The sequence below is a fragment of the Salmo salar genome, chromosome 25 (assembly GCF_965601325.2).
Source record: "Salmo salar chromosome 25, fSalSal1, whole genome shotgun sequence".
NCBI lineage: Eukaryota > Metazoa > Chordata > Actinopteri > Salmoniformes > Salmonidae > Salmo > Salmo salar.
The window spans coordinates 51,540,001-51,552,500 of record NC_138315.1 but is presented as its reverse complement, the minus strand read 5'-3'; the positions used below and the strand labels follow the sequence as shown (position 1 = coordinate 51,552,500).

Genomic DNA, 12,500 nt, shown 5'->3' with positions numbered 1-12,500 from the left:
GTTCCCAGCTAAAACCTCCTGGTCTCCATCATGTTCCCAGCTAAAACCTCCTGGTCTCCTCCATCATGTACCCAGCTAAAACCTCCTGGTCTCCATCATGTACCCAGCTAAAACCTCCTGGTCTCCATCATGTACCCAGCTAAAACCTCCTGGTCTCCATCATGTACCCAGCTAAAACCTCCTGGTCTCCTCCATCATGTACCCAGCTAAAACCTCCTGGTCTCCTCCATCATGTACCCAGCTAAAACCTCCTGGTCTCCTCCATCATGTTCCCAGCTAAAACCTCCTGGTCTCCTCCATCATGTACCCAGCTAAAACCTCCTGGTCTCCTCCATCATGTACCCAGCTAAAATCTCCTGGTCTCCTCCATCATGTACCCAGCTAAAACCTCCTGGTCTCCATCATGTACCCAGCTAAAACCTCCTGGTCTCCTCCATCATGTACCCAGCTAAAACCTCCTGGTCTCCTCCATCATGTACCCAGCTAAAACCTCCTGGTCTCCATCATGTACCCAGCTAAAACCTCCTGGTCTCCTCCATCATGTACCCAGCTAAAACCTCCTGGTCTCCATCATGTACCCAGCTAAAATCTCCTGGTCTCCTCCATCATGTACCCAGCTAAAACCTCCTGGTCTCCATCATGTACCCAGCTAAAACCTCCTGGTCTCCTCCATCATGTACCCAGCTAAAACCTCCTGGTCTCCTCCATCATGTACCCAGCTAAAACCTCCTGGTCTCCTCCATCATGTTCCCAGCTAAAACCTCCTGGTCTCCATCATGTACCCAGCTAAAACCTCCTGGTCTCCATCATGTACCCAGCTAAAACCTCCTGGTCTCCTCCATCATGTACCCAGCTAAAACCTCCTGGTCTCCTCCATCATGTACCCAGCTAAAATCTCCTGGTCTCCTCCATCATGTACCCAGCTAAAACCTCCTGGTCTCCTCCATCATGTACCCAGCTAAAACCTCCTGGTCTCCTCCATCATGTACCCAGCTAAAACCTCCTGGTCTCCATCATGTACCCAGCTAAAACCTCCTGGTCTCCTCCATCATGTACCCAGCTAAAACCTCCTGGTCTCCTCCATCATGTACCCAGCTAAAACCTCCTGGTCTCCATCATGTACCCAGCTAAAACCTCCTGGTCTCCATCATGTTCCCAGCTAAAACCTCCTGGTCTCCATCATGTACCCAGCTAAAACCTCCTGGTCTCCTCCATCATGTACCCAGCTAAAACCTCCGGGTCTCCTCCATAATGTACCCAGCTAAAACATCCTGGTCTCCATCATGTACCCAGCTAAAACCTCCTGGTCTCCATCATGTACCCAGCTAAAACCTCCTGGTCTCCTCCATCATGTACCCAGCTAAAACCTCCTGGTCTCCTCCATCATGTACCCAGCTAAAACCTCCTGGTCTCCATCATGTACCCAGCTAAAACCTCCTGGTCTCCATCATGTACCCAGCTAAAACCTCCTGGTCTCCATCATGTACCCAGCTAAAACCTCCTGGTCTCCATCATGTACCCAGCTAAAACCTCCTGGTCTCCTCCATCATGTACCCAGCTAAAACCTCCTGGTCTCCTCCATCATGTACCCAGCTAAAACCTCCTGGTCTCCTCCATCATGTTCCCAGCTAAAACCTCCTGGTCTCCATCATGTACCCAGCTAAAACCTCCTGGTCTCCTCCATCATGTACCCAGCTAAAACCTCCTGGTCTCCTCCATCATGTACCCAGCTAAAACCTCCTGGTCTCCTCCATCATGTTCCCAGCTAAAACCTCCTGGTCTCCATCATGTACCCAGCTAAAACATCCTGGTCTCCATCATGTACCCAGCTAAAACATCCTGGTCTCCATCATGTACCCAGCTAAAACCTCCTGGTCTCCTCCATCATGTACCCAGCTAAAACCTCCTGGTCTCCTCCATCATGTACCCAGCTAAAACCTCCTGGTCTCCTCCATCATGTACCCAGCTAAAACCTCCTGGTCTCCTCCATCATGTACCCAGCTAAAACCTCCTGGTCTCCTCCATCATGTACCCAGCTAAAACCTCCTGGTCTCCTCCATCATGTACCCAGCTAAAACCTCCTGGTCTCCATCATGTACCCCAGCTAAAACCTCCTGGTCTCCTCCATCATGTACCCAGCTAAAACCTCCTGGTCTCCTCCATCATGTACCCAGCTAAAACCTCCTGGTCTCCATCATGTACCCAGCTAAAACCTCCTGGTCTCCTCCATCATGTACCCAGCTAAAACCTCCTGGTCTCCATCATGTACCCAGCTAAAACCTCCTGGCCTCCTCCATCATGTACCCAGCTAAAACATCCTGGTCTCCATCATGTACCCAGCTAAAACCTCCTGGTCTCCATCATGTACCCAGCTAAAACCTCCTGGTCTCCTCCATCATGTACCCAGCTAAAACCTCCTGGTCTCCTCCATCATGTACCCAGCTAAAACCTCCTGGTCTCCTCCATCATGTACCCAGCTAAAACCTCCTGGTCTCCATCATGTACCCAGCTAAAACCTCCTGGTCTCCTCCATCATGTACCCAGCTAAAACCTCCTGGTCTCCATCATGTACCCAGCTAAAACCTCCTGGTCTCCTCCATCATGTACCCAGCTAAAACCTCCTGGTCTCCTCCATCATGTTCCCAGCTAAAACCTCCTGGTCTCCATCATGTACCCAGCTAAAACCTCCTGGTCTCCATCATGTACCCAGCTAAAACCTCCTGGTCTCCATCATGTACCCAGCTAAAACCTCCTGGTCTCCTCCATCATGTACCCAGCTAAAACCTCCTGGTCTCCTCCATCATGTACCCAGCTAAAACCTCCTGGTCTCCTCCATCATGTACCCAGCTAAAACCTCCTGGTCTCCTCCATCATGTACCCAGCTAAAACCTCCTGGTCTCCATCATGTACCCAGCTAAAACCTCCTGGTCTCCTCCATCATGTACCCAGCTAAAACCTCCTGGTCTCCATCATGTACCCAGCTAAAACCTCCTGGTCTCCTCCATCATGTACCCAGCTAAAACCTCCTGGTCTCCTCCATCATGTACCCAGCTAAAACCTCCTGGTCTCCTCCATCATGTACCCAGCTAAAACCTCCTGGTCTCCATCATGTACCCAGCTAAAACCTCCTGGTCTCCTCCATCATGTACCCAGCTAAAACCTCCTGGTCTCCATCATGTACCCAGCTAAAACCTCCTGGTCTCCTCCATCATGTACCCAGCTAAAACCTCCTGGTCTCCATCATGTACCCAGCTAAAACCTCCGGGTCTCCATCATGTACCCAGCTAAAACCTCCTGGTCTCCTCCATCATGTACCCAGCTAAAACCTCCTGGTCTCCTCCATCATGTACCCAGCTAAAACCTCCTGGTCTCCATCATGTACCCAGCTAAAACCTCCTGGTCTCCTCCATCATGTACCCAGCTAAAACCTCCTGGTCTCCTCCATCATGTACCCAGCTAAAACCTCCTGGTCTCCATCATGTACCCAGCTAAAACCTCCTGGTGTCCTCCATCATGTACCCAGCTAAAACCTCCTGGTCTCCTCCATCATGTACCCAGCTAAAACCTCCTGGTCTCCATCATGTACCCAGCTAAAACCTCCTGGTCTCCATCATGTACCCAGCTAAAACCTCCTGGTCTCCTCCATCATGTACCCAGCTAAAACCTCCTGGTCTCCTCCATCATGTACCCAGCTAAAACCTCCTGGTCTCCTCCATCATGTACCCAGCTAAAACCTCCTGGTCTCCTCCATCATGTACCCAGCTAAAACCTCCTGGTCTCCATCATGTACCCAGCTAAAACCTCCTGGTCTCCTCCATCATGTACCCAGCTAAAATCTCCTGGTCTCCTCCATCATGTACCCAGCTAAAACATCCTGGTCTCCATCATGTACCCAGCTAAAACCTCCTGGTCTTCTCCATCATGTACCCAGCTAAAACCTCCTGGTCTCCATCATGTACCCAGCTAAAACCTCCTGGTCTCCTCCATCATGTACCCAGCTAAAATCTCCTGGTCTCCTCCATCATGTACCCAGCTAAAACATCCTGGTCTCCATCATGTACCCAGCTAAAACCTCCTGGTCTCCTCCATCATGTTCCCAGCTAAAACCTCCTGGTCTCCTCCATCATGTACCCAGCTAAAACCTCCTGGTCTCCTCCATCATGTTCCCAGCTAAAACCTCCTGGTCTCCATCATGTACCCAGCTAAAACCTCCTGGTCTCCTCCATCATGTACCCAGCTAAAACCTCCTGGTCTCCTCCATCATGTACCCAGCTAAAACCTCCTGGTCTCCTCCATCATGTACCCAGCTAAAACCTCCTGGTCTCCTCCATCATGTACCCAGCTAAAACCTCCTGGTCTCCATCATGTACCCAGCTAAAACCTCCTAGTCTCCTCCATCATGTACCCAGCTAAAACCTCCTGGTCTCCTCCATCATGTACCCAGCTAAAACCTCCTGGTCTCCTCCATCATGTACCCAGCTAAAACCTCCTGGTCTCCATCATGTACCCAGCTAAAACCTCCTGGTCTCCTCCATCATGTACCCAGCTAAAACCTCCTGGTCTCCTCCATCATGTACCCAGCTAAAACCTCCTGGTCTCCATCATGTACCCAGCTAAAACCTCCTGGTCTCCTCCATCATGTACCCAGCTAAAACCTCCTGGTCTCCTCCATCATGTACCCAGCTAAAACCTCCTGGTCTCCTCCATCATGTTCCCAGCTAAAACCTCCTGGTCTCCATCATGTACCCAGCTAAAACCTCCTGGTCTCCATCATGTACCCAGCTAAAACCTCCTGGTCTCCATCATGTACCCAGCTAAAACCTCCTGGTCTCCTCCATCATGTACCCAGCTAAAACCTCCTGGTCTCCTCCATCATGTACCCAGCTAAAACCTCCTGGTCTCCATCATGTACCCAGCTAAAACCTCCTGGTCTCCTCCATCATGTTCCCAGCTAAAACCTCCTGGTCTCCATCATGTACCCAGCTAAAACCTCCTGGTCTCCATCATGTACCCAGCTAAAACCTCCTGGTCTCCTCCATCATGTACCCAGCTAAAACCTCCTGGTCTCCTCCATCATGTACCCAGCTAAAACCTCCTGGTCTCCTCCATCATGTTCCCAGCTAAAACCTCCTGGTCTCCTCCATCATGTACCCAGCTAAAACCTCCTGGTCTCCTCCATCATGTTCCCAGCTAAAACATCCTGGTCTCCATCATGTACCCAGCTAAAACCTCCTGTTCTCCTCCATCATGTTCCCAGCTAAAACCTCCTGGTCTCCATCAAGTACCCAGCTAAAACCTCCTGGTCTCCTCCATCATGTACCCAGCTAAAACCTCCTGGTCTCCTCCATCATGTACCCAGCTAAAACCTCCTGGTCTCCTCCATCATGTACCCAGCTAAAACCTCCTGGTCTCCTCCATCATGTACCCAGCTAAAACCTCCTGGTCTCCATCATGTACCCAGCTAAAACCTCCTGGTCTCCATCATGTACCCAGCTAAAACCTCCTGGTCTCCTCCATCATGTACCCAGCTAAAACCTCCGGGTCTCCTCCATAATGTACCCAGCTAAAACCTCCTGGTCTCCTCCATCATGTACCCAGCTAAAACCTCCTGGTCTCCATCATGTACCCAGCTAAAACCTCCTGGTCTCCATCATGTACCCAGCTAAAACCTCCTGGTCTCCTCCATCATGTACCCAGCTAAAACCTCCTGGTCTCCATCATGTACCCAGCTAAAACCTCCTGGTCTCCTCCATCATGTACCCAGCTAAAACCTCCTGGTCTCCATCATGTACCCAGCTAAAACCTCCTGGTCTCCTCCATCATGTACCCAGCTAAAACCTCCTGGTCTCCATCATGTACCCAGCTAAAACCTCCTGGTCTCCTCCATCATGTACCCAGCTAAAACCTCCTGGTCTCCATCATGTACCCAGCTAAAACCTCCTGGTCTCCTCCATCATGTACCCAGCTAAAACCTCCTGGTCTCCTCCATCATGTACCCAGCTAAAACCTCCTGGTCTCCTCCATCATGTACCCAGCTAAAACCTCCTGGTCTCCATCATGTACCCAGCTAAAACCTCCTGGTCTCCATCATGTACCCAGCTAAAACCTCCTGGTCTCCTCCATCATGTACCCAGCTAAAACCTCCTGGTCTCCATCATGTACCCAGCTAAAACCTCCTGGTCTCCTCCATCATGTACCCAGCTAAAACCTCCTGGTCTCCTCCATCATGTACCCAGCTAAAACCTCCTGGTCTCCTCCATCATGTACCCAGCTAAAACCTCCTGGTCTCCATCATGTACCCGTCATTCAGGTTGTTTGTTCCCTGTATATTCAGGTGTTTGTTCCCCGTATATTCAGGTGTGTAACAGCTGTCGTTATGTAGAGAGGACCAAGGTGCAGCAGAGGATGTGTTCATCATTAGAATTTTAATAGAACAACGTGAACACTATACAAAAAACAAGAAAACTGACAGCCAAAACAGTCCTGTCAGGTGCAAACACTAACAGAAACACTTACCCACAAAACCCAAAGGAAAAACATGCTCCTCATGTGTGACTCCCAATCAACAACAACGAACTTCAGCTGTGCCTGATTGGGAGCCACACACGGCCCAAAACAAAGAAATACAAAAACATAGAAAAAGGAACATAGAACGCCCACCCAATGTAACACCCTGGTCTAACCAAAATAAAGAACAAAAACCCCTCTCTGGCCAGGGCGTTACAAGGTGTTTGTTCCTTGTATATTCAGGTGTTTGTTCCCCGTATATTCAGGTGTTTGTTCCCTGTATATTCAGGTGTTTGTTCCCCGTATATTCAGGTGTTTGTTCACCGTATATTCAGGTGTTTGTTCCCCGTATATTCAGGTGTTTGTTCCCCGTATATTCAGGTGTTTGTTCCCTGTATATTCAGGTGTTTGTTCCCCATATATTCAGGTGTTTGTTCCCTGTATATTCAGGTGTTTGTTCCCTGTATATTCAGGTGTTTGTTCCCCTGTATATTCAGGTGTTTGTTCCCCGTATATTCAGGTGTTTGTTCCCCGTATATTCAGGTGTTTGTTCCCTGTATATTCAGGTGTTTGTTCCCTGTATATTCAGGTGTTTGTTCCCTGTATATTCAGGTGTTTGTTCCCTGTATATTCAGGTGTTTGTTCCCCGTATATTCAGGTGTTTGTTCCCTGTATATTCAGGTGTTTGTTCCCTGTATATTCAGGTGTTTGTTCCCCGTATATTCAGGTGTTTGTTCCCCGTATATTCAGGTGTTTGTTCCCTGTATATTCAGGTGTTTGTTCCCTGTATATTCAGGTGTTTGTTCCCTGTATATTCAGGTGTTTGTTCCCTGTATATTCAGGTGTTTGTTCCCTGTATATTCAGGTGTTTGTTCCCCGTATATTCAGGTGTTTGTTCCCTGTATATTCAGGTGTTTGTTCCCCGTATATTCAGGTGTTTGTTCCCTGTATATTCAGGTGTTTGTTCCCCGTATATTCAGGTGTTTGTTCCCCGTATATTCAAGTGTTTGTTCCCTGTATATTCAGGTGTTTGTTCCCTGTATATTCAGGTGTTTGTTCCCCGTATATTCAGGTGTTTGTTCCCCGTATATTCAGGTGTTTGTTCCCCGTATATTCAGGTGTTTGTTCCCCGTATATTCAGGTGTTTGTTCCCCGTATATTCAGGTGTTTGTTCCCCGTATATTCAGGTGTTTGTTCCCCGTATATTCAGGTGTATGGTCCCTGTATATTCAGGTGTTTGTTCCCCGTATATTCAGGTGTTTGTTCCCTGTATATTCAGGTGTTTGTTCCCTGTATATTCAGGTGATTGTTCCCCGTATATTCAGGTGTTTGTTCCCTGTATATTCAGGTGTTTGTTCCCCGTATATTCAGGTGTTTGTTCCCTGTATATTCAGGTGTTTGTTCCCTGTATATTCAGGTGTTTGTTCCCCATATATTCAGGTGTTTGTTCCCTGTATATTCAGGTGTTTGTTCCCCGTATATTCAGGTGTTTGTTCCCTGTATATTCAGGTGTTTGTTCCCCGTATATTCAGGTGTTTGTTCCCCGTATATTCAAGTGTTTGTTCCCTGTATATTCAGGTGTTTGTTCCCTGTATATTCAGGTGTTTGTTCCCCGTATATTCAGGTGTTTGTTCCCCGTATATTCAAGTGTTTGTTCCCTGTATATTCAGGTGTTTGTTCCCCGTATATTCAGGTGTTTGTTCCCCGTATATTCAGGTGTTTGTTCCCCGTATATTCAGGTGTTTGTTCCCCGTATATTCAGGTGTATGGTCCCTGTATATTCAGGTGTTTGTTCCCTGTATATTCAGGTGTTTGTTCCCCGTATATTCAGGTGTTTGTTCCCCGTATATTCAGGTGTTTGTTCCCCGTATATTCAGGTGTTTGTTCCCCGTATATTCAGGTATTTGTTCCCCGTACATTCAGGTGTTTGTTCCCTGTATATTCAGGTGTTTGTTCCCTGTATATTCAGGTGTTTGTTCCCCGTATATTCAGGTGTTTGTTCCCCGTATATTCAGGTGTTTGTTCCCCGTATATTCAGGTGTTTGTTCCCCGTATATTCAGGTGTTTGTTCCCCGTATATTCAGGTATTTGTTCCCCGTACATTCAGGTGTTTGTTCCCTGTATATTCAGGTGTTTGTTCCCTGTATATTCAGGTGTTTGTTCCCCGTATATTCAGGTGTATGTTCCCTGTATATTCAGGTGTTTGTTCCCCGTACATTCAGGTGTTTGTTCCCCGTATATTCAGGTGTTTGTTCCCCGTATATTCAGGTGTTTGTTCCCCGTATATTCAGGTGTTTGTTCCCCGTATATTCAGGTGTTTGTTCCCCGTATATTCAGGTATTTGTTCCCCGTACATTCAGGTGTTTGTTCCCTGTATATTCAGGTGTTTGTTCCCTGTATATTCAGGTGTTTGTTCCCCGTATATTCAGGTGTATGTTCCCTGTATATTCAGGTGTTTGTTCCCCGTATATTCAGGTGTTTGTTCCCTGTATATTCAGGTGTTTGTTCCCTGTATATTCAGGTGTTTGTTCCCTGTATATTCAGGTGTTTGTTCCCTGTACATTCAGGTGTTTGTTCCCCGTATATTCAGGTGTTTGTTCCCTCATTTAGATTGTTCAGAGGATGCTTCTGAACAGAGATCGGAGAACCACATTCTTTTGTTTTACTCTTTGCATTTATCCACATTCACTTAACGCTAGATGTACTTCAGTGTACAACAGAAACACAAGGGCTGAAGGGATCTTATAATTAGCTCGGTAGGGCCAAGCCAACACCTATGGAGACAGCATATTCCACCACATAACAGACAAACAGGGAGATGTAACACAGATGCAGTAAATAATGATTAGTGACTACATTAATGCGTGTTCAAGTCAAACAGGGAACACATTAATTTAATGGCCTACTAACCGCTTCCATTATTCTGATGAATAACAATACAGAAATAACTAAATCCCTGGTACCTTCACATTTCTTTTAAAACGCCAGGTAGCCATGGTAACTGGCTGTGACGAGGCCGCGCTCCTCTGTTACCAGGGAGCACGCATTATGAGACCTGATAAGTCAGAATAATGCTCAATGTGGAACTAAACGGTGTGACAGGGGTGTAAGAGGGGGGAAAGGAGTAGGTGAGGAAGCGGGGTAAAAACAGGGAAGTGGAGAACAAGGTTTGCAGAGAAGAGACGGAGAGTATAATTTGAACAGGCATTGCAAGTGGCGCTTAAGCCGTAGCCTAGTTGCTCTCCGTGGTCCTGAAACGCATAAACTTCATGCAAGTAGAAAGCCGATTCTGCAAACTTTAGGTCTGAAAGCTATAAGGCTTGTATTTCATAAAGCCAATAGAAAACTATTTCTACTTTCTTGACTTTTCCTTGTCAACAGTGAACTGTGGCTGTTTTAGCTGTTAATTGAAGTTACAAAAAACCTACACAAAAGCTATTTAAAAACATCCAACTAATAAAAATCTATTTTCTCAATATCTCTTCCAAATTCCGATTTATTTCATTACTTTAATGAAATGTAATGCCATTCACACCTTGTAAATCTTTAAAGGTAAACTGAAAAACGTGTGAATCATCAATTTGTCTAAACCGCGGACTTCATTCCAAACACTGCTTCTTCACTAACTACCGCTCGGTGAAGTTTCCCTCTATCGCTTCCTCTTCTCTTCCATCTCTCCCTCCACTAAAACCCCATGTTCCCGACACCCCAACATCCTCTTACCGTATCTGTTTGACGTCCCAAACTGGTACAACACCGTCATGAAAAGCAACGCTCTCCATAGCTTCGGGTGCTTCATTTTTTTAGACAGACACCACCTAAAATACAACTATTGTCTGATGTACCAACACGATCCAATTCCCGTCCCCCTTTTCGGAAATCGAATTAAATCTCCATGTTTCTTCACCGAGCTACGAGCAGACCTATATACCGCGCTGGATTCACCGAAACAAAACCTTTGGCTTAAACCTTTCGTTAAAGTGCAATAACTGGGTTTGGACCGAAAAAAGGAGGAGAAAAAAAAACCCAAAACACACATACGACACAAGGAAATCCAAAAAGAACCGTGAAATTCTGGAGCGGATTAGAGAGCGGGAATCTGTCGGTGTGTGATGGCGGGGAGCTTCATATTATACAGTCATTGGTGGAGACCCGCAATAACGTCACCGGAGAACACACTGGACCAGCGGTACCGAGAGCTACACCTGTGACGGTGTCAGGTGACTTCTATCAGAGAACAGCGGGTGGGTGGTGGGGGGGGGGGGGGGGGAGGTCTATACGGTCTTTACCCTTTCATGTTCAGTGTTGGTTCTTCTTCTTCTGTCCTGTTTTGGATAGAGACACTGATTCTCAACCCACTTTTAGTTTAGGGTTAGTTGTTCATTAGAAACCTGTGCTGATATTGATACTGCTTGACTTTTGCATGTGAGTCAAAATAAGGAGCCGATTATATCCAGAGTGGTAAGATATACTCATACACAGCCAAATGAGCTCCTCCTTTGAAGAATTTTCAAATGAAACAGGGCTACCACACATTTTTTTTTTTGGGGGGGGGGGGCTAACTGAAGAACACAAACAGACGTGAAAACGTGAAGTATTCAACATGTTCCTCCCTGTTCCTACCACCTGCTGCCATGTAAACTAGGATGGAGGCTTCGTGGCTGTTTATACAAATTGGTTTGGCTGCAGTGACACCTAGAGTCAGCTTGTCTGTACTGCATTATCATTCATCTACAGAAGTAAGATCTACATTTCAGCCAGTTTCTTACTGCAGGAAATAATCCTGCAGCAACAGACTATGTGTATGAGTATCATTAATGGACATTCTTTGTAGGGGTTGATACATTTTTCATCAGGGCAAATCAAGTCTGACATTTTAAAGTGGAAATTACAAACTTTAGAAGCTTTCTTAAAACCTCCAACTACTCTAGTCCAACTGCTGAGTTCTGACTACTCAACTCTACTCTACTGGCCCTCCAACTACCCACGGGGGCCAGTACAAAAAATAATAAATAAATAATAAAATAATGCATGAAATGAAAATGAAACGTATGAAATGTATGCATTCACTACTGTAAGTCGCTCTGGATAAGAGCGTCTGCTAAATGACTAAAATGAAAATGTAAAAAATGTACTCTACTCCACTCCAACTACTCCACTCCAACTACTCTACTCCAACTACTCTAGTCCAACTACTCCACTCCAACTACTATACTCTACTCCAACTACTATACTCCACTCCAACTACTATACTCTACTCCAACTACTATACTCCAACTACTATACTCTACTCTAACTACTATACTCCACTCCAACTACTATACTCTACTCCAACTACTATACTCCAACTACTATACTCTACTCCAACTACTATACTCCACTCCAACTACTATACTCCACTCCAACTACTATACTCTACTCCAACTACTATACTCCACTCCAACTACTATACTCTACTCCAACTACTATACTCCACTCCAACTACTATACTCTACTCCAACTACTATACTCCAACTACTATACTCTACTCCAACTACTATACTCCACTCCAACTACTATACTCTACTCCAACTACTCTAGTCCAACTACTCCACTTCAACTACTCTAGTCCAACTACTCCACTCCAACTACTATACTCTACTCCAACTACTATACTCCAACTACTATACTCCACTCCAACTACTATACTCTACTCCAACTACTCTAGTCCAACTACTCCACTCCAACTACTCTACTCTACTCCAACTACTCCACTCCAACTACTATACTCTACTCCAACTACTCTACTCCAACTACTCTACTACTCTACTCTACTCCAACTACATCTACTATACTCTAGTCCAACTACTCTACTCCAACTACTCCAATCTACTCCAACTACTATACTCTACTCCAACTACTCTACTACAACTACTCTACTCCACTCCAACTACTATACTCTACTCCAACTACTCTACTCCACTCCAACTACTATACTCTACTCCAACTACTCT

General features: G+C 46.1%; 1 protein-coding gene across 1 annotated transcript in view; it reads right to left on the bottom strand.

The window, feature by feature from the left end:
• Positions 1 to 10,651, bottom strand: part of LOC106586923 (receptor-type tyrosine-protein phosphatase-like N) — a 135,081-nt gene extending 124,430 nt beyond the window's left edge. The window contains exon 1 of the mRNA XM_082969209.1: positions 10,231 to 10,651. Within this exon, the coding sequence (XP_082825335.1) occupies positions 10,231 to 10,306 (76 nt within the window). The 5' untranslated portion in view covers positions 10,307 to 10,651. The remainder of the gene's footprint in view (positions 1 to 10,230) is intronic.
• Between the last annotated feature and the right edge of the window lie 1,849 nt (positions 10,652 to 12,500).